At 38.8% G+C, this 23,509-nt stretch overlaps 1 protein-coding gene across 2 annotated transcripts in view; it reads right to left on the bottom strand.

The window, feature by feature from the left end:
• The window catches only part of LOC110958229 (polypeptide N-acetylgalactosaminyltransferase 10-like), a 129,448-nt gene extending 107,666 nt beyond the window's left edge, over positions 1-21,782 (bottom strand). Inside the window, exon 1 of one of the 2 annotated variants that reach the window (XM_051937991.1) lies at positions 21,598-21,782. In XM_051937991.1, coding sequence (XP_051793951.1) covers positions 21,598-21,747 — 150 coding nt within the window. In that variant the 5' untranslated portion in view covers positions 21,748-21,782. The remainder of the gene's footprint in view (positions 1-21,597) is intronic. The other variant, XM_051937990.1, reaches the window with a different exon arrangement.
• Between the last annotated feature and the right edge of the window lie 1,727 nt (positions 21,783-23,509).

Below are 23,509 nucleotides of genomic sequence, written 5' to 3' on the forward strand. Positions count from 1 at the left end.
TTACACACCGGAATTGGCAAATCTAAACTTTGATCTTGTAACCTTGCTTGGTTCTTTCTGTGAATTAGCCGTTTTAATGACAATTAAAATCAGATCCCAGCATGAAAATGTTCCACCAAAACAACTCCTCCCATCACTGTTTAGCTGGGGCTCCATCACTGCATCCCGGGCTGAACAACTTTTGAGACGATTGTGACTATTTTAAAGAAATAGGAACAAGATAGAGAGTTTTTCCACCCACATAGCAGCAGGATAATGAGGTGCAAACACACTGTTCTGGTTATCTGAGACTAACTTTAGCATGACGCTAAAGTTAGCGTAGCCCTCATGAGCCCCTGAGGTTATCTTTGTGCTTTTCGTTTTTGAATTTTAGATCATTTCGGTTGTGTTGATGCATTTGGTATAAAATCTGTTACATTTATTCTATGAATTCATGGGAAATTGTTTTTTGTGGGGTTTTTCAAAATAAAAAACCACAATGTCATTGTGTAAACAAACCGCCATTTGAAGGGTAAAAAGTTCATAAACTAGTAAATATTTGGCTCTAATATTAATATATAGCATTGTTTGTTTGTTTGCTTTGATAAGGTCTTTACTGTCTTTTAGGCTCCAAATGTGAGTTTCATTTTTAAAAAATTGGACACTGTATTAATAAATTATAACACATGATTGTCAATGTTGATTTTAATCATCGATGCATCCCAGACTGTGATAAATTTTTTAAAAAAAAACTTCTACTTGGCTCTGACTATACATACGTTATATGGAAAATAATTTATTAGGGTCCGAGCACCGAGGGTGCGAAGGACAGGCGGTGCCAGGGCACCGACTGTCCAAGGCACCAGCGGTGCCAAGGACCCTATTGAAACCCTAGGGTTTATTATTATTATTTTTTTTTTTTTTTTTTCTCCCGTAAAGTAAATTGGCTTTTTGGCGGCCTTATCATACTCCAAAACGCGTGAAATTTGGCATGCACATCAGGACTGGCGAAAAATTTGATATTTTATGGGAGTTGCGCATGTGCGTGGCAAAATGGCTCTATAGCGCCACCTGCAAACTTGAAAAAGTAGTCATTAGGCCAACTGCCACAATGTTTCATGTACAGCTACAATATTTGGTGGGCATATGCAGAACATCTGGACACACCAAAAAGTCAATTACAGCCACGCCCTAAACCCAACAGGAAGTCGGCCATCTTCAATTTGCTGTAAATTTTTCAAACTTAATCGCTCCTCGGGAAATGACTTGCCTTTTTGGCGGCCTTATCATGAACCAAAACGCGTGAAATTTGGCGTGCACATCAGGACTGGCGAAAAATTTGATATTTTATGGGAGTTGCGCATATGTGTGGAAAAAATGGCTCTATAGCGCCACCTGCAAAATTGAAAAAGTGGTCATTAGGCCAACTTCCACAATGTTTTATTTACAGCTACAATATTTGGTGGGCATATGCACCACATCAGGACACACCAAAAAGTCAATCACAGCCACACCCTAAACCCAACAGGAAGTCGGCCATCTTGAATTTGCTGTACATTTGTCAAAATTTATAGCTCCTAGTGGATAAGTCTGAGAGAACTGAAATTTGGCCAGTACATGCACCAGACCTTTCTGATGAAAAGTTATCAAAAACTCAACCAGAAGCCAAAAGGTGTGGCCATGGCGGAGCCTCAAACAACTGATCCTTCGCCATGAAACAGGAATTGGTGTCTAATTCTTCTCAACATGCTCCAATCTGCCTGAAACTTTACATGTATGATGACAGTCCTGTCCTGATGTCATCCACATAGGGATATTCATTGACAGTCATAGCGCCACCTTGTGGTTTCAGGAAATAGACATCTTTTACACTTTCATGCCCTATTGTTACCCGGTTGATCATATTCACTTCAAATGCAGTGACAACAGCCTAAACACATTGATGATGCATCCCAGTGAAAATGGTGACTTGTCATCAAAGGGCGTGTCTGTGGCGGCCAAACCAATTTCGATGTTTCGCCATGAAAATTTAACGATTCATATCTCAGCTGAACAACATCCTATCTGCCTCAGACTTCACATGCTGGATACCAGGTCCAGTCTGAACACATCCACACTCATAAATTTTGAAAAAGTCATAGCGCCACCTGTTGGTAATAGTAAGTTTAAGGCCTTATATTTTCAGGTACAATGGCCCCAAACTTGGTGATATCATGCTGGAAATTGGTCAGTCGAGTCTTCACCTCTTGACAATCACACACTGTGAAGGGTGTGACATTTCATGCAACGCTGTTGCCGTAGCAACCAAATATCGCCATGAAAAACAAAGCCCTTTCTGACAGGTTAGGAATACTCCAATGCTCACAAAAATTACCACACACATCACCATTGACCCAAGGAACAACACTGTATGCATCTCGGCACTGCACATGCTATAGCGCTCCCTACAGTATTTTTAACAAACAGCCCCCCCAGCACGTTTCACCTACATCCATGAAATTTGGGAGGCTTATAGAGCACATCAGGACGCACAAAAAAGCCTCTTGGAGCCATGTCCTAAACCCAACAGGAAGTCGGCCATCTTGGATTAATTGTGAGATTTTTGATGATTTTTCTCATTTTTGAGAGTTAATACCTCCTTGGGGATAATTCCAGGAGACCTGAAATTTTGTCAGTCCACACAGCAGGACTTGGTGATGAAAAGTTATCAAAAGTTTAACCAGAAGCCAAATGGCGTGGCCATGGCGACCATTAGAGTTTTGATGCTTCGCCATGAAACAACAACTGCTGTATAACTCTCCTCTGCATGCTCCAATCTGCCTCAAACTTTCCATGTGTGATCACAATCCAATCCTGATCACATCTACAGGCCAACAGACACTCTCAGTTGCAGCGCCACCTGTTGGAGGGACAATAAATGCTGTATAACTGGCCTCTACATGATCAAATCAGCCTGAAACTTTTCATGAGTGATCAGAGTCCAGCCCTCATCACATCCACTGTTTGAAATACACTCTGAGTTACAGCGCCACCTGGTGGTGGATGGGCAGGAAATGCTGTATAACTAGTCTGAACATGCTCCAATCTGGCTGAAATTTTACGTGTGATTAAACTCTGGTCCAGATGTGATTCAGAGGCCGACACACACTCTCAGTCACAGTGCCACCTGGTGAACGTGCATGGATTCGCCGACCAGCGTGGATGCGAGGACCCGTCCATCGCTGCTTGCAGCTTTAATTTGTCTTGTTTTTTCCATAAAAAAACTCAAACAAACCGTAGACAAACTGACATCCTGAAAATGAATAAATATTTGGTAATTATGATCAAAATGGATGTTTGTGAAACAGAATGAATTGCTAAAAGTAGAGAGTAATGCTAATTAAAAAATAAATAGAAATGCATCACAATCAATGTTGGTGTCAATCACTGACACATCCCAGACTGTGATTAGCTTGAAAAAATCCACTTCGCTCTTACTATATGGAAAATAAAAACATTTTTACAGTTGTTTTCATAAAAAGCAACAATAAATAGATGTAAATAAACTGTCATTTAAAGGGTTAAACTCCTGAAAGCCGATGAAAATTTGGTAGTTTTGTTGCGGACTGATGTAGATTAAAAGATTAATAGATAATGGGGTTTTTTAGTACAGTTTTTGTTTTTGTGGACATTTTCATCCTTAACCCTAGAATGCATAGGTGGGGTCAAAATTGACCCCAGAGGTTGTTATTCCTTAATATCTTTAAGATTAAAAGTTTTGATATTTTCATATTCCAGGTATTCCTCATAAAACATGTTTGTGACATGATGCCATTTGCATTTTTATTCATTTTTTCATTAATTTAAAAAAAATTCAGTTTTTGTATCAGTACCCCACTCTTCCATGGGCGGGGTCAAAAATGACCCCAAGTATTTCCAATGGGATATTTCACTTAACATTGGTTCTTGGCAACTGTGAGTGTCAATAAACATTTACTGTCCCTCATACATCTGATGTCAGCAGTCCCAGCACCTAGGAGGTCATTTTTGAACAGCATTATACATGTAAGTATTATCTCCATTTATGAACTTATTTTTCATTGACAGAATATGTGAATTTTATGTGAATATCTGTGAAATTTGCCTAGTTTGTGGTTAGCTAGCAATACTGCTAGCTAACAATACTGTTAGCTAACATTATTATTAGCAAACAGTATTGTTAGCTAACACAAACACACACACTCTCTCTCTCTCACACACACACACACACATACACCATTGAATAATCGATGATCATATAATAGGCTACCTAATGGGTTAGTGTGTGTGTGTGTGTTTGTGTTAGCTAACAATACTTTTACCTAACAATCCTGTGTGCTAACATACTGTGTAATAACAGTGTAACAGTGTGAATGTGAGTGGAGGTGTGTGTGCGCGCACACGCCCGTAGATTTACTTACAAAGCTACAAATGATTTAGCCATCAATCTAACATTTCGCCAACAACTTCTGTTGGAAATGCAAAAGCCCTGTCTGCAATGGTCACAGCCACAAGAAAATAGTCTGTGAAAGCTGTGAAGAGTGAGAAGAGACATGTTTGTGTCTGAACATGAATGTTGAATGAATGTTATTGAATGTCATGATTGTTATGAATGTTATTGATTATTGTTACTGAATGTTAATTTATGTGTCCCTCTGTCTGTTTTAAAATACGGAGGAAGATTAAACATGTTTTGATACCGTTTCGGTGATTGTTATGTGATAAAATTTGAATTAAAAGTGAAGAAAGAACATATCAAAACTGAAAAAACTCTTTTGTTGAACAAAATACATAATGTCTAACCAACATGAAAGAAATGTCTCAAGTTTATTGCAAAAATGCATTGATTTCAATTGGGGTCATTTTTGACCCCACCCATGGAAGAGTGTAGGTATTGGTTGGCCATGCATCCAAGGGTTAAGGACCTCAGAGTGACTAAAGTGACGCCTTAATTGGCTGATGAAACCACAGTTTTTATCATATCAGTGAACAATATTGATGGTTTTCAGTTAGAAGTTGCAGACAAAGTGACCTTTAACTGTTTTCAATCTAAACTTAAAGTGCTCAGAAATGGAAACGCTCCACTGATCTGACACCACATTAAAACCAGTTATGATGCACATAATAGCAGTAACTACACAGGACAACACTGAGGAAGCACATTAACCTGCACTGAGGCGTCCATTTCCCCCCTTTTTTACTCTTCCTAAGTGAAATATTCAACAGCGTACGCTCTCATAAACTCACATCCAGCTTCTATCTCGTACATCTTATTCTTGACATGTCTGCTACACATTTTGTAAAAAATAATAATGACACATTGCACATGAGCAGACTTGAAAAGGTCTTGGGAGTCCCCATATAAAGCCGCCACGGTGGATGGAAATGTCACGCTAACCTCCAAGGTGTCGCCTTCGCCGCTCAGACTCGCCTCGTCGGGTTTAGTGGCGACGCTTTTTTATTCTTATGTCGAGGTTATCGCGGCACCGGGGAGAAAAAAAACCTTCCTCCTGAGGAATATGTGACGGCCACATCAGGACTAAATGCCAGAGACTCTGTGTACTTTTACTTCCAATTAAACTCAGTGAAAGTAGCAGCTGAACACCGGAGGTTAACGGCTAGAATGTCAAGGTTTTTATCAGCGGTGATGGAAGTCACTGACCAGATCCCATTGGAGTGTGGTTTGTATTCCTCTAAGTATGTCAGTTAGTAGTAAAAAGGAGGTACTTTGTGCCATTATCATGTAGTACTGGATTTATTATGTTCCCAGCTCTGTTGTAGGAAAACCAGAAATCTCCTTCTTCTACTTTTGCAATTCCATGAATGAATTTTGTTCTGTTTTGGTACAAAGTTCTGCATCCTGTCCACAGAAGAGACTTACTTGTTAAAAAAAAAGTCAATCATCAAAGTTGTCTCAGAGCCATCTAAAGGTTCTCTACACGTGGATATTCTGGTTAAAATATCGAACTCTGCTGAACTTTTAGTTTTTTAAATAGTTGTTTTGCACAAATTGTAAAACTAAGCAACGTTTTACTTATAAACAGGTTCTGCAGCCTGCAGAGAACGTTTCCACAACATTGGATAACGGTACACACAAGTTCTGATAATTTTTTAAAGAAAAATGTTTTGTTAAAGGTTAAAACTACTTTAATGTCCAGTAATGTTCCTATAAAGTTAATATAAAGTTTTAATGTCAACATTCAGATGATGTTCTATGATAACGGAGAAAGAACATTCTCAAAATGATGTTTAAAAAAGGTTTTCTAGATGTTTAGAGACATCAGATGAGTTTTTTTTAAATAAAATGTTCTCACACGATGTTCCATCATAACAAAAGAATGTTCTGTAAACATGTTTTTAAAATTCTTAGATGACAGGGCGCCCGTATAGCTCAGTGGGTTAAGCAGGTTAACCATGTATAGGGGCTGGTCTCTGACAATGGCTGGGGTTCAATTCCTGCTTGCGGCCCTTTGCTGCATGCAGTAAGCACTTTGAATCACCTTGTTGTTGAAATGTGCTATATAAATAAATTTGCCTTGCCTATGTCTTCCCCCCCGTTTCCTGTCACTCTCTCACTTAGCCTGTCAATTAAAGCTGAAAAAGGCCCAAAAATAAAATATATTTTAAAAAATCTTAGATAACAGAACATTTTGTAATGTGATATATTAAACATTTTGCCTTTTTGTTGAGAGAACATTTTTCTGTAAGACGTTTCCACAAGGACAATGTGCAAAGAATGTTGTCAATGCGACATCAGAGAAATGTTTTTGGGGAGTTATGGAGACGTCAGATGACAGAACGGGATGTTGTTGAGGAACACATTATAGAATCTTTAAAATGCCCCCCCCCCATGTTCCATGACAACAAAGGAAGAACATTCTCAGTGCAACATTCAGTTTTGAGAACGTTAGAGCATGACGGTCTAACAAACCTTTTTAGAACATCTTTAGCTGTCCTGCCTTTAACAAGAATATTGTGGAAACTAAAAGAAGATGTCCAAAAGGAAATATGAGTAGAACCTTTCAGAGCGTTCTAGTAATGGATTCTATGTGTCTGTGCCGCTGGACGTCTGCTGTTCTCAGTCTGCTGTGGAACATTCAGGACGAATCAGAACCACCTCAGGTCAGTAGTTCTGTTCCCTCTCCACCTGCTGAGAGCCAGAACAGGAAGTGTTTCCCTTTTTTTGTCTCCGTTCTAGTTTTGTCAGATCACAGACCCCCAGAGACACAATTACCTGCCTCTCCTGTTTCACCTCAAACACTTCAGACGAGTCAATCTGAGCCGGAGAACCTGGATCCGTCTTCCCTCCTCCACCAACATGAAACTCCTCTCCTGCACCGACAGGCCTGTTTCTGCCCAATCACAGGTGACAAGACCGACTTCAAATCTTCTGTTGTTGTAGAAAGTAGCTTTTATTTTTCTTTGTTGGAAGCTAAGAGCAAGAAGAACTCTACAAAAGCTGAGAAGCACAAAATCCCTTAAGTATCCCTTCAAGACAAGTATAATCAACCAATCCTGAACATCTGACCTCCTCACCGTCACCCCATTCTTTATCCACAACGAGTGTACACAAAGAAACCAGTAACAGTGAATATTTCTGGAGTTCCAGGTCCTTGAAGTCCACATTTATCACTTTTTAATGGACTTTTTCCATTATGTCTGAGCCTCAGAGCTTCATGAGTCCAGCAGATAGAACCAAGACATTTAGGAGGAGAATCACATCTGAGTTCTGGTTAAAACTGACACCAGATCAGTTCTACATCCACAACAGCATCAATATCATGGGACGTATCATAGTTTTGAGTCACAAAGAGACAAAACTGTCCCAATGAAATATAAAACGATCAAAATGTGACACTAAATGACAAAAACGAGACATGGAACAAGAAAAACATGAGACAAAAATCACACAAGACAAGAGAAGTGAGACTGTAAATGTCAACAGAGAGAAGCAAACAAAATGACCACAGTGAGAAAAAACTGTCCCAAAGACAAACAAAACAACACAAAACTGGTGTAAAGTCTCTGAATGGAGGAAAATAATGACAAAGATGAGCACAAAACAAGAAAAATAGATCAAAAATAAGAAGAACGAGACTTAAAATGACCAAAATCAGTTTTACATCCATCCAGGTGTCTCAGTCTAAAGACTAAATCTGGTTTCTGTTCATTTTCTCAGTAACCAGCTGTGATCATCAGTATTATGGGATGGATCCTGGTGTGAACAGTTTAGAGTCCTAGAAACAATCATTGGTTTCCTGGATGTGTTTCTGTTTTCTGATCATTCACCAGAGAAAACTTTACAAAGTGCATTCTGGGTAAACTTTAAGGCTCATATCATGTTGGTAGGAGGTTGGTCACAACTATTAGAGACACAATAAACAGATCATTTTTCAACACATTTTGATAATTTTTGACAACTTTAGCTTATTTTGGGCAAAAAATTAGTAATTTAGGAGACATATCTGCTCACTGTAAGTCAGTTTTGGACGTCTTTTGAATCATTTTGTGCAACGTTTGAGTCATTCTGGACAAGTTCAGGTGGAAAAAAGTGCATCACATCAGGTTTCATTGCATGCTGACATGAGCTTTAAGTTTTCTCAAATGTGCATTTTTTTTTCTTCAGTGAATTTTCAGAAAAAGGAAACGCATCCAGGTACCAGTGATTGTTTCTATGACTGGTGCTGTTTTGTTGTTGTAAATATGACATATCCAGTGGTATCGATGCTAAAACTGGTTCTACAAAAACAGATTCAATGTTTAGATTTTGACACCTGGATGGATGTACAACTGATCTGGTCATTTTATATCTTGTTTTTGTTGTTTAGTGTTCATCTTTGTCTTTTTTTGTCTCCATTCTGTGATTTTACATCAGTTTTGTGTTGTTTTGTCTTTAGGACGGTTTTCCTCACTGTGGTCATTTTGTTGTTGTTGTTTTTGTCATTTTGTTTCTCCATTTTGACATTTAGTATCTTGTGTTTTTCTTGTTTTGTGTTTGGTTTTTGATGTTTTGAGGCTCATTTCTCTTGTTTTGTGTGATTCTATCTATCATTTGTCTTGTTTAATGTCAAGCCTTAGACCATTTTTGTCTTGTTTTGTCTGATTTCGTTTCATTTTTGTCATTCCGTGTCATATTTTAATCATTGCAGGTGTCTTTGGGACAATTTTGTCTCTTTGTGACATATGATACATCCCATAATATTGATGCAAAAAGCTGGCTACAGAAGCAATGAACTACAACTACATTTAGTGTTTAGACTGTGACATCTGAATGAATGTAAAACTGATCTCGTGTCAGTTTTTATAAAAACTAAGATGTGTTTTTCCTCCTCAATGTCTTGTGTCTATTTGCTGGACTGATGAAGTTCTGAGGCTCAGAATTGATGGAAAAAATCCATTAAAAGGTGATAAATTTGGACGTGTAACTCCAAATTGTGTAAGAAAATATTCGCAGTGAAGACAAAACATTGAATGGCTTCATTAAACATACTAAAGTTACTGTAGACAGCAAATCATCTGTTTCTGAGGAGGCTCTGATTGATTTCATACAGAATGGCGCCGTTGAAACTCTACATATTAGCAAACATCCAGCAGACACAGAACAAACCGTTGTCCTGCCTGTAACGTTCTGCTATGTCAAGGCAGCAGCTCATAGAAACTCTGCAGCGACAGACACGTTAAACCCTCCAGACGTCTGAAGTGGACATGAGCTGGAGGCTGAGAAGCTCCAGGCAGAAGCTCCTGCAGCGAAGCACTCCATCCAGCCCTCAAAGCAGCGCAGCGAGGCCACTGCACAGTCCATTATCTCCCAAAAAGAGTCATTATCCAGAGTCCTGCTGAGACGGAGAGAGGACCTGACGACTCGCCGAGTCCTCGGCCTCCCGCAGACTCTGGCTCTCTGCTCAGAGATTGATGGATTATGATCTGAACACTTACAAAATGTCTCAACTGCCTGCTGGTTGTAGAAGAAGGTGAATCCAGACGACGGCTTTGAGATTTCATTGATCAGATCACAGATGGAGATGGGAGCTCAAGAACACAAAAGGCCAGGAATTTTGCAAACACTTGCAGGTTTGGGGGCTTTTTTGCATCAAAATCAATGAAAAGTAATCAAACTCAAAGTGTAACTTCCAGAAAAAAACATCTTTTTGCTTATCGACCATCGTCGGCTGTCAGCTTTATTCATTCTCCTGCAGCTAAATGAAGAAAAATCTCTGCTTGCAAGTTCAGCTGTTGATGTGTGTTCGTCTGATGAAACATCCAATTAACATTTTGTTGATGGTTTTAGGTTTTCCTGAAGGATGTGGAGGTGATCCTCCTTCTTTGTTATTCCATTTACTTTGTGTAAAACTCCAGTTCCACAGAGCATGATGCTACCGTCTCCATGCTTGATGGTAGGTTTGGTATCCTTGAGGTTTCAAAAAAGACCTGCCTAAGACAGTCTAAAACCACTCCTAAACCAGTCCTTAAAAGGTCTGAAACCAAGACCAAAATCAAACCGAAACAAGTCCAAAAACAAAACTGAAAACAGTTTTAGAAACAGTCCAAAACCAGTCCTAAAAAGTAGGGAAAAAACAGCACAAAATCAGGACCAAACCAAACCTAAACTACTGCTATAAAAGAGTCCAAGACCCACACTAGACCGTCTGAAACCAGTCCTCATCCAGGACCAGATCCAGAGTCAAATAAATCCTAAACCAACTTTAAATCACATCTAAAACCAGGAGAACCAAGACTGAAACCAAACATTAACCAGTCCCAAGAAAGTCCAGAACCAGTCCAACATCCAATCTGGAACCAGTCCAGAAGCTCTTCTAGAAGCCCCAGAGCATGACACTGCCGCCACCACCATGCTTGATGGTAGGTTTGCTGTTATTGGGGTTTCAAAAAAGACCTGCCAAAGACAGTCTAAAACCAGTCCTAAAGCAGTCCTAAAAAGATCTAAAACCAGGACCAAAATGAAACCTAAACTAAAACTGTTCAGAACCAATCAGGATACAACCTGAAACCAGTCCTAAACCAAGACTGAGACCAGTTTTAGAAATCTGCCCTCGACAGTCTGAAACCAGTCCTCTGAAATCTGCTGAAAAGCCTGAAACCAGCAGACCAATTCTCTGGTTTCAGAAGTGGAAGTTCAACAACCTCTGGAGAGTTTCTCTGCTTTTCACCGTGCACGGATTGTATGAAAGTACACACCAAGAGCTGAAAAATACACACTCAGCTGTGTATTTGCCCAAATAAAAAAGAAAAAACACTCAAACTGCCTTGAACACCTCCAGCTAACAGCTATCGCCTGCTAACAGCTGAGTTCAGTGTCTCCCAAACAGCTTAGAGGATATTATTAAAACTCGCCGGCAGATACAGCTGGAAAACACAGAGATATCGGAATTTAAACCACCCTTAATGCCGCTAAGGATGCTGATAAAGAGTCTGCAAACACTGCTTCTGAGAGACAGTGTTTTTGGTTTTTAAGAACTTGTTAAGAGGAGCCGGCTTCAAAGATTCCTTCCCTCCCGCCGCAATCACTAGGAAACTTCAAGCGACTTCACAATCTGCAGTTTCTTTAGTCTGTTTGTTCCTCGTTGTCAGCAAAACTCTAAAGGGAGCAGTCACATCTAGCATCTTTTCTCTTTAATGTACCAAAAGGATGAGGTCGCATCCTGCAGTAATGGTTATAAAATGATTCTATAAGGTCAACCTGACTGTGATTAAAGTTTACATCCACTTGTAAAGACTGTGTAGATCATAATGGGCTTGAGTTTCCAGTGACTCCTATAAATGCACTCTTTTATAGATTTATTAAAGGTCTTCTGGAAATATAACTACATGTTCTGGGTCAAAAATATACATTCAGTAATTGTAATATTTGGTTAAATGTCATTTTATGGCCATTTTCACCTCTACTAGGTTCTTTTGGTTTCAATCTTCTGGTTTATCTTTGACTCCTCTGGACAGAATTGGTGTATTTTAACTACAGTTGTTGGTTTTCAGACAGACTTGTTTCTTCATCAGTCCACAGGTTCTCAGTGAAGTTATCAGTCAGAACTTTGGGTCTAGAACCTTCATTCCAGTCTGATGGAACCATTTCTTTACCACGTCTGATGTGTGTTTGGACTCATTGTCTTGTTGAAACATCCAGCTGTGTCCAAGATCAACCTTCTGATGATGGTTTTAGGTTTTCCTGGAGAATGTGGAGGTAATCCTCCTTCTTCATTATTCCATTTACTTTGTGTAAAGCTCCAGCTCCACAGAGCATGATACTGCCACCATCATGCTGAATGGTAGGTTTGGTCTTCTTAGAATTAAATAAAGATCTGCCCAAGACAGTCCTAAACCAGTTTAAAACCAGGACTACAATTAAACTTTAACCAGTCCAGAAAAATGCTCAGAACCAGTCAGAATACAGACTGAAACTGGTCTTAAAAATTCAAAAACCAGTACAAAATGGGGACCAAAATCAAACCTAAACTACTATTTAAAAAAAAAAAAGTCTAAAGCCTGCCCAAGACAGTCTGAAACTAGTCCTAAACCAGTTCTAAAAAGTCAAAAACTAGTACAAAATCAGAGCCAAAATCCAACCTAAAATACTATTTTTAAAAAAGTTGAAGACCCACCCTAGACAGTCTGAAACCAGCCCTCATCCAGGACCAGATCCAGAGTCCAAAAAATCTTAAACCAACTTTAAATCACATCCAAAACCAGGAGAACCAAGACTGAAACCAGACATAAACCAGTCCAAAAAAAGTCCAGAACCAGTCCAACATCCAATCTGGAACCAGTCCAGAAGCTCTTCTAGAAGCCCCAGAGCATGGCACTGTCACCTCCATGCTTGATGGTAGGTTTGGTGTTCTTGAGGTTTCAAAAAAGACTTGCCTGAGACAGTCTAAAACCAGTCCTAAAGCAGTCCCAAAAAGATCTAAAACCAGGACCAAAATGAAACCTAAACTAGTCCAAAAACTGTTAAGAACGTGGTAGGTTTGCTGTTCTTGGGGTTGAAAAAAGACCCACATGAAACCAGTCCTAAACCAGTCCTTAAAGGTCTAAAACCAGGACCAAAATCAAACCCAAATGAGTCCAAAAGAATGTTCGGAACAGGTCAGAATACACTCTGAAACCAATCCCAAAAAAAGTAAAATAAACAAATAGAAAAACAGTGCAAAATGGGGACCAAAACCAAACCTGAACTACTATTCTAAAAAGTCTCAAACCCGCCCCAGACAGTCTGAAACCAGTCCAGAAGCACTTCTAGAAAACCCCAGACCATCATACTACCACCTCCATACTTGATGGTAGGTTTGGTGTTCTTGGGGTTAAAGGCCTCACCTTCAGTTTTTCTTCCATCTGACCACAGAACTTTCCTCCAGAAGGCCTTTTCTTTGTCCATGTGATCAGCAGCTTTAAGGTTCTGCTTCTAGAGAAAGAACTTCCTTCTTCATGGATCCACTCAGCTCATGTTGCCGTAAAACCCTGTGGACACTAACAGCTACGTTGTTTTCACCTGTTGTGTTGCTGCAATGGTGCCTACTTCTAAAACTTAAAACCTAAAGTAACACACGGGTTGCATTAAACAGTGTCCTGAGCTCAGTGCTGGACCTGCTGTGGCGTTCTTGCTAATTTACAGCAGTGTTGATGCTGCTGGGATCACAGCCTTCACTGGCTCCAGTCCAAACCCTCATGAGCTGTTCCAATAAGCTGCTTATTATCACTTCTGAGGGGAATAACGCCGCAGAAACGCTGAACTTCGGCCGTTAAACGCTCAGACGTGACAGCAGCTTCGTGTGGCAAAGCTGACAGTCAGACACAGTTTGGACTTCAGAAGGACACCGAGCTTTGATATGAAGCAGAGATTTACATCCCTGGGGAAAAAATGTCTTTTTTTTAAAGCTAAAACTACTTCTAAGGTTGTAAAACAAGTTCTAACAGCACAACGAAGTTCAGATTTTTCACATCACATGAAGAAAACGGCAGGAATTCAAGATACAGTACGACTGACAGCTTAATGTTGTTTGGAAAGTTTTTCTTTTAAAGTAAAAGACTTTGGAGACGTCACACCTCAGGGTCAGTTTAGTCGCCCTTCTGGAGCTTTCAGATACATCATATGAGGTTTCTGTTGGTTTTTATATTTCCTCTTGAGCTAAATCATAACAAATTAGCCAAATGTTGCCCTAAATTCTCTTCCAAATGTGTGTTTTTAAATGCTACTGCCACCCATTCATCTTACAAACTCAAATTTTACTTCCTTTAATATCCTTTAATAGTATTTTAACACGTTCTTCCTTGTATTTAATGCTGTTATTCATTAAAGAGTTGACTTTTTCTATCATCATCTTTCCATTAATACAATATTTCTGGCATTAAGTGCTCAAAACCATCCAAGAAAAAGACATTTAATGTGTCCGAAGTTTTAAAAATATCAGTGTAATGATGGTTAAAAAATAAAGGTTGTCAATCAATGTGAGAATGATGAATGAGTTTCATATTTGACACTGATTTAGACAATAATAACAGACCCCATCTGCTAGTCAGTCGTGTATTTTTCATTTCGCAGATTAATTAGTTGTTTGGGTCTGTTATGATTTTTCAAATTCGGATAATCAGCAGTAAAAGAGCAGCTGTTTAGTGGGTTTAATTAGCAAAGTATGTTCTCAGTTGTTTCAATCTGAAACCACAAACACAGCAAATCAGAAAAAGACAGTATTAAATCATCCCATATGTTTACATCTGTGTGTTTTTGCTCATTTGAAGGAAAATGTTTGATGTTATTTTTGTTTCAGTCACAAATTCAACAGGAAGAGGAGCCGGGGTTGATGGACGGGTCAGGAAAACATTCTGACATTAGAAACGTAGTTATTTCATGATTAAAACCACAATCCAAGAGTTGCTACCTCAATTAAGTACTTGTTTATCAAAAAAAGGGTTAGTTTTTGTATTTAGAGTTCACCAAAATTCGACCATAGTAGAGTCATATGAGTCATGTTTGTCAGTGACAAATGTGTTTTGTTGTTTATTTTTGGAAAATATGCATTAGTTACGTCTGGACTTGTCATGTAGCTGCTAATTATGTGATTTAGAGACGAGAACTCTGTGCCTGACCTCGTTAACGTTGCTTGGTGAAATTGAAGATAAATTTGTGACGCAGAATCAATAGGAACAAATGCGACGGCAAACTGCATCTTTTTGACTTTAAAGGCTGCAGATGAAGCTCAGATTCACATGAATACAGATCTACATCGACTTATCTCCATTTGTTGGTTTCAAACTGTGCTTCTTTCAACATTCGCCTCCTAACTAACCTCTTCCTCCTCCCAGCGTCCCTACTACAGTCTGGTACTACAGTCTGGTCCATGAATATTTAGACAGTGACCCAATTTTCAGCATTCAGGCTCTCTACACCACCACAATGGATTTGACATGAAACAATCAATGTGAGCTTTAAGTGCAGACTTTCAGCTTTAATTTGAGAGTTTTTGCATCCAAATCAGGTGAACGGTGGAGGAATTAAAACATATTTTTGATGGTGAGGTGGCCATACTACCACCACCGTGCTTCAACGATGAGGTGATGATACTACCACCACCATGCTTCAACGATGAGGTGATGATACTACCACCGCCGTGCTTCAACGATGAGGTGATGATACTACCACCGCCGTGCTTCACCGATGAGGTGATGATACTACCACCGCCGTGCTTCAACGATGAGGTGATGATACTACCACCGCCGTGCTTCAACGATGAGGTGATGATACTACCACCGCCGTGCTTCACCGATGAGGTGATGATACTACCACCGTCGTGCTTCACCGATGAGGTGATGATACTACCACCGCCGTGCTTCAACGATGAGGTGATGATACTACCACCGCCGTGCTTCAACGATGAGGTGATGATACTACCACCGCCGTGCTTCACCGATGAGGTGATGATACTACCACCGCCGTGCTTCACCGATGAGGTGATGATACTACCACCACCGTGCTTCACCGATGACGTGATGATACTACCACCGCCGTGCTTCAACGATGAGGTGATGATACTACCACCACCATGCTTCACTGATGAGGTACAACTGCGCAGCCATTTGTTGTAATTCCTCCACTGTTTACCTGATTTGCACGTAAATACCCTCAAATTAAAGCTGAAAGTCTGCACATGACGCACATCTTGATCGGTTCAAATCCACTGTGGTGATGTACAGAGCTGAAATGTCGAACATTGTGTCAGTGTCTAAATATTTACGAACCCAAGTCTGTTTTTCTGAGCATAAAAAGCAAAAATCAAGCCGTTCCATCCTTCCTTCTTTCCCTCCAACACTGGTGATATCACAATTCCATTTTAGTTTTCAAGTTACAGGTAGCAAAAGCAGCTTTTTTCTCATATCAAAAGCAAATATTTTCAGAGTAATAATAAAATGAAAGTGGATCAACAGGTGGATTCTCGACAGAAATTCTTAGAGTCAGACCTGGAGCATCATTTACACATTTTATCCTCATCAGATCTCTCTTTAACATCAGTTAAGACCTTTTTAAGAGACTTAAATGAGGGAAAATTTAGAGTAAACAGAAATTTCACTGCAAAACTTGCCTTCAATATGAGATAAGCCACATTCTCTCCAGCCTTAACTCATTACTATGCTGCTTTTAAAAGGAATATTCTGCTAAAAAATGTACGTTTCATGTTGAAAAACTCTTCCTCCATCTCACCATCGCTTTTCTCATTAACATAATCAACCCAGTGAAGAAAACGACTTTCACACTTTGACTTCAAAGACTTTTTTTTCCTCATCTGAATCCTTTTTACATGTATTATGAACTGTATCTGGTCCTGCTTTAATGCCCTCGTCTGCTCTGTGTTCTTACAAAAACTGCTGAAAAAATATGCAAAAAAGCCTCCTGAAAGAAAACACTGCAGCTGCTTATGAAAGGTCTCCAGCTGTTGCCTCCACAGTAAAAGCTAAACAATCCGGAGTGTTTGTGGAGTTTCAGGGCTGCAGAGAAGCTCATCTGAAAGCTGAGCCCACTGGAGGAGTCCTTTGGAGAAGTTTCAGTCGATGTTTGGTTGCTTCTACAGACAAAACTACAAAATCCCTGGAGCCGCTTCGCTTCAGGGGCAAACTGCAGCGATGTGGATGTGGAAAGGTGCAGCAACACGACCGCAAACGACACAGAAAAACTCCTCTAACTGAATAAATCTTTTAAAAAACACACAATGTGCTTAAAATGAATGGTGCTCCTTTATATTCTGTGTGAGGGAAACTGGTTTTAATCCGCTCTGATCTTCAAGCGTCGCCTCGTCCACGAGAGCGGCCGACAGAAACCAACAAGGGGGAAGAAAATATCGGCTACAAATGTCTCTAACAAGACGTATGTGGGAAAAAGCCAGAATGGGATTAGAGTATTGATTTTTATCTACTTCAGTGAAGCCATAACAGCCCACAGGGAGCACTCAGACACACAACACAGACGCTGCTCACATTGTTCCTTCCTCCTCCCCTTATTTGTCTTTTGTTCCATTTGTCTTCTGCCATTAAAAGTTTACAACGAGGAAGAAACACGAAGGAACGCTGCTTTCAACGGCGTGACGGGAGGCTCGGCTTTTACTGGAGGAAATGCTCCTCAGACTCTGCTGCAAGCTTTAATACAGGGGTGGCAAACATGCGGCCCGCGGACCAAAACCGGCCCTCAGAGGGTCCAAAGCGGCCCGCAGGACGACGTTGTAAAATGTGGAAATTAAAGAGAAGACATTAACTGCAAATTTTCAATGAATAAACCTGTAAATTTAAAATAACTTCCAGACAAGTTGTTTGGATCATGAAATACTGCGTTGCTCTTTTGTCATTTTGTCTCATTTTTGTAATATTTTGTTGGTTTTTGTCTTTTTAAAAGGAAAACACTATCATTTGGTTCCAGATAACTGTGACTGAATGTTTTGTGCTTTTGTAGATCATCTGTGATCTGCAAGTTGTAAGTTTTTCAGAATATACTTTTTTCTCTAAAGCAAAGGAAAAGTTTGTGTTTTTCAGTATTTCTAGCTTATTATTCTGTGATTTTACTGGTCCGGCCCACTGGAGATCTAACTGGGCTGAATGTGGAAGCTGAACTAAGAGGTGTCAGGGATGTGGGGTGTGGTGTACCCAGGTGCAGACACAATTTACAGACGGCCTAGCTTTATGGAAAAAAGGTTTATTTAAACAAAAACACTACTAACTGAAAACAAGACTGAGGTGGCTTCAACAAACTAAACAGCGGCAAACAACAGGACGGAGGAAAAGTACTCACACTCAAGGAACTATGGCAGACGGCGAACAAACAAACTGAAGACCAAACAAAAATCACTAAGTCCAAAAGTGCAAATTCTTAAACGGGGGAAGCAGAGTAATCCTGTGAGCAAATGTAGTCCAGGGGTAACGAGGGAACGGAGATGGGAACAAAGTGAGTCCAAGACAATGAACCAGCGGCAACTAAGAGAAATGGCCGGGCTTAAATACAGAGGGGAGGACCAGGTGAAATGAATCTGAGCTGACTGCATCAGGTGACAACAATCAGGGACCAAGTGCAGAAGGAGACAGAGAGACCAGACAACACAGAAGGAAAAAACAGGAAAAGGTACCAAAAGGCAGCAACAGATGCAGAATCCTGACAAGAGGAGTTTGACACCTCTGCTTTAATGTACAGAGAACTTTTCAAAAGCACAAAAAAACAAAGAAACTTTAGCCACATGCCAGCCAAACTCCTCGTTCAAGCTAATTAAATGCTAAATTATCACATATTGCACCACATTAACCCTGCAGAGCATCATCTGGCAGCATCTGGTAACGTAGACACGACAGTTTTCATCTGTATCTGCAGTCAAATACGACAAATTTAGCTGTGAGATGCTAAATAATCTCCCAAGGCGATGGAAAAAGAAGTTGAGAGCTCCTTCACAGAGGTAACAGATTTAAATTTTTGCAAAGCAAAGATATGAAGACGCTTAAAAACTGAAAATAAATGAGATAAAGATTCAATTAAAGTCTCCTCCACTAACTATTTTCCACTAATTTGCTTCCAAAGGTGCAAATTTCTCCAAGAAAACACCAACAAACATGCAAATAGGTGAATCTAACAGCTTCATTTCTGTTCAGATGTTAACTTGAGAAAAAAAAACAGGTCAGCAAAGACACATTTGTCAGTTGAGTCAGTACTTGATCAATTCTAATCACTAGCTCTCATCTTCTCTCGGTTGAAACGGCGAGAATGAAAGCGAGGAATCGATGGACGCGTCAATAGGAGGAAAGTTATGACTGTCTGAACGTAATAACACCACACGCTTTAATTCCAGCGCTAACACCTGAATCTGCACATAAATCACAGAGCAGCGTGTTAGTTTTACTGCAGGATCTTGTTTAATTCCTTCATTTTCAGTAGATAGTCGATTGTTTCACGCTTTAATCGTAGATGTGCAGCTTCTCTTCTTGTATATGCATCATAAAGAGACATAATACCAGCTAAAAACATGCATTTTACTCATTTTACAAGCTTTTTCTGCCACTTGTTGGTCTAAATTCATCTAAAACCCAAATAAATGTATTTTAAATACCAAAAGATTTTCAGAAAATTGACAATTTGCTGCTTTAAGCAGTTTAAAGGCATCACTTTATGATCTAATGGCATGTATTTATCATTCTTTATGTCAGATTAGCAGAAATTCCAAACATTAATCAGTAAAAATCTGTAGTTTCTGATGTTAGCTGTCAGATGCTACATGCTTTATTAAAGCCAACTTTTTTGACACCTTCAGTGTCCTAATTCCTGCTTTAAGTGTTTGTACAAAGGTATCCGACTAAAACAAAGCAATATAATGCTAAAATAAAGTGTCCATTTCCATGTTTCTTCCAGATGCTCTATGCTGGAGGGCTTTGGTATGAGCTAAAGCATGATCTTTAAAGGAAAAGTGGAGATTTTTTGAAAATGCAGCAAATCTCAGTAGAAAATCCAACTTTGACACTTTCAGTGTCTTAATTCCTGCTTTAACTGTTTCCAGAATTAAAATAAAGCAATACAATGTTAAAATAATGTGTATTTTCATGTTTCTTTACTGCAGTTTCGCTAAAAATCAGTAATAATCTGTTGTTTCTGATGGTAGAAGCCGGATGCTCCATGCTGGAAGGCTGTAATATGAATTAAAGCAGGATTTCTTAATGAAACTGTTGCTAATTACAATGAAAAATGAGAATTTCTTTTCAAAACGCAGCAAACCTCAGTAGAAAATCCAACTTTGTTGCCACCTTCAGTGTCTTAATTTCTGCTTTAGCTGTCTGCAGAATGATGTCCAATGAAAACAGAGCAATTAAATGAAGAAAATGTGTCTATTTTCTTGGTTTCTTTACTGCAGTTTCACTAAAAATCTATTTTCTCTGATGGTAGCAGCCAGATGCTTCATGCTGGGTGGCTGTAATATGAACTAAAGCATGATTTCGTCATGAAAAATAAGAATGTCTTTGCAACATGCAGAAATCTCTGGAGAAAATCTAACTATGTTGCCATCTTCAGAGTCTGAATTTCGGCTTTAAATGTTTGCACAATTAAAATACATGAATATAATGTTAAAATAAAGTGTATTTTCTCATTTCTTTACCATAGTTTCAGTAAAAATCAGTAAAAGTCAGTCCTTTCTGATGGTAGGAGTCAGATGCTCCATGCTGGTTGGCTGTAATATGAACTAAAGTATGATCCTTTAATGAAATTGTTGCTAATACCAAAGAAAAATCTGAAATTCTTTGCAAAATGCAGCAAATCTTAAGAGAAAATCCAACTTTTTGCCACCTTCAGTGTCTTAGTTCCTGTTTTAACTGTTTGTAGAATGATATCTGATTAAAAAATAAAGCAATATAACATTAAGAACTGCATATTTCCTGGATTCTATACAGTAGTTTCACTAAAAATCAGTAATAATCTGTAATTTCTGATGTTAGCAGCCAATAGCTATGTGTTGGAGGACTTTAGTATGAAACAAAGCATGATGCCTTAAAAAAACTGAATTTCTTCATAAATTTCAGGAGAAAATCCAACTTTTTTACTGCTGTAACTGTTTGCAGAATGACATCTAATTAAAATAAAGCACTATAGTATTTAAAAAGTGTGGATTTCCTGGTTTCTATACTGCAGTTTCACTAAAAATCACTAATAATTTGTCGTTTCTGATGTTAGCAGCCAATAACTACATGCTGGAAGACTTTAGTATGAAACAAAGCATGATTCCTTAATAATATGTTCAATTGTGATAAAGAAAAATGAGAATTTCTTTGCAAACTGCAGTAAATTTCAGGAGAAAATTCAACTTTTTTGCTGCTTTAACTGTTTGCAGAATGGCATCCAAGTAAAATAAATCGCCATAGTATTTAAACACTGTATTTCCTGTTTCTTTACTGCAGTTTCCTTTACTGAGGTCCCGGAGCTGTCCGTGGTTCTGGACCCGGAGCAGCTGTCCGTGGTTCTGAATTCTGGACCTTCAGACCTGATTTCTGTCCGTTCTCTTTGTCTCCGCTTCTTTTATTTCTTAATTAACGCCACGTTTCACCCATGCCACTAAACGCACACGTGCAGATGAGAACCGAGCCTACCTGGACCGGAGGGAGTCCTTCCACGGGGTCCGGTGAGTTGTCTAAGACCCGGTCCCGGTACAGGGACCACAGACCCACGTTGGGCAGGAAGAGCAGAGCCGCGATGAGCAGCCCGGCCAGCTGCAGCAGCCGCTTCTCCTTCCGCCTCATGGCTCCGAGCGGAGACAAGTTCAACTGAGAGCGACGGAGATCGGAGAGAGATTTAAAGCGGCACACCGGAAGACCGGGACGCCACGCACATCCGGTCGGGACTTTCAGAATAAAACCCTGAAGATATGACTGCTTCGTGATCTGCTAATGTTTTAAGCTGGAGGTTTATTTTTGTTTATTTGTTTGTTTGTTTTTCTAAAAGCGTGATCACATTCTCTGAAAACATTCCAGCAACATGCCTGAGCGTTATTTTTGTTTTTTCTTCCAAGAATATTTTTCCTTATAGAATAGAATAAATGGTGATGTTGCTGGAAACGTTTTTTTTTAAAATTATTTTTCAGCTTAGTGGTTCCAAGAATGGTATTATTAACTTTATTTATTTGGTTATTTCTATATTTATATTGATTGATGTACATACACATATATAAATCTTTATTAATTTATTATATTTTTATAAATATAGATAGATAGATAGATAGATAGATAGATAGATAGATAGATAGATAGATAGATAGATAGATAGATAGATAGATAGATAGATAGATCAAAAGACAACAAATTTCTGTAAAATAAGAATTTTTTTCGACCTGGAAAGTTTTTCTTCTTTGTTTGTTTTTGTTTCTTTCATTCTCGAAAAATTGCTTTTGTATTTATTTATTTATTTATTTATTGTTCCAGGAATGTTCTAATCATGGAGTCAGAAAATGCTGTTTCTAAGCCTCTTTTGTGGTAAAAGTGTTATTTATTTGTTTGTTTGTTTCGTTCTCAGAACGTTTCTCTTAAAAGGTAGAAGAACAAAGTTTCCGAAAAAGTTCTAAAAATCTTTGGTAACTTTCTTTAATTTTTTTTGTGATACCATTGTCGCTAACATCTTCTTCGTAGAAACATTTTGCAGACGTTGAGATTGTTATTTGTTTGTTTTCATGCTGTGCAAACAGTTTAATGTCATGTCGGAACATTACAGCTAAAAATCTGAGTTAGCATTTAGCATTGTTGACATCCTTCAAACACTCTTTGAACATTAGATTAATTTATTTTCTTTTAAACGTTATTAGAACATTAAGGAACCCTCGCCAATGTTGGGGAAACGTTTGCTGTTAGCTTTGACTTTTAACAGGCAGCAAAAAAATTAATTGTCTGTTTCTGTTCTCTGTAAAAGCAGGTTTAGCAGTAAATCATTGTATTCTGTGCTGTATTTTGTCTCTCCTCTGTTTTCTTTTAGATTCCAGATTTGAGTTTCACATTTAAAGAGAAAAACATGAAACAAAGAAATCCATTTAAGCACGACAACGACTGAAATAATAAATCATTAAAGAGTTTTTTATTCATATATGGTTAGTTGTTTTGTAATTGGACGTGAGGGAAATGGAGAGGAATTATTAAGAAACTAAAATCTGCAAAATGAAATCACATCAGTGTTTTTCTTTCAAGACGCAGATAAAATGAACGAGGTGCCAACAAGCAGAATAAAATGAGCGATAACAACAAGGAAAAGGCCTCAGAAAGCTCTAAATGTCAGCTTTTATTAGCTCTGGAAATACACAAGAAAAGCAATTATCATGCAGATACACACGTGGACAAAATTGTTGGTACCCCTCAGTTAAAGAAGGAAAAACCCACAATTCTCACTGAAATCACTTGAAACTCACAAAAGTAACAATAAATAAAAATTTATTGAAAATTAAATAATCAAAAACAGCCATTACTTTTGAATTGTTGATTAACATAATTATTTAAAAAAACAAACTAATGAAATAGGGCT

This window comes from Acanthochromis polyacanthus, chromosome 17 (assembly GCF_021347895.1).
Source record: "Acanthochromis polyacanthus isolate Apoly-LR-REF ecotype Palm Island chromosome 17, KAUST_Apoly_ChrSc, whole genome shotgun sequence".
NCBI classification, from domain to species: Eukaryota; Metazoa; Chordata; class Actinopteri; family Pomacentridae; genus Acanthochromis; species Acanthochromis polyacanthus.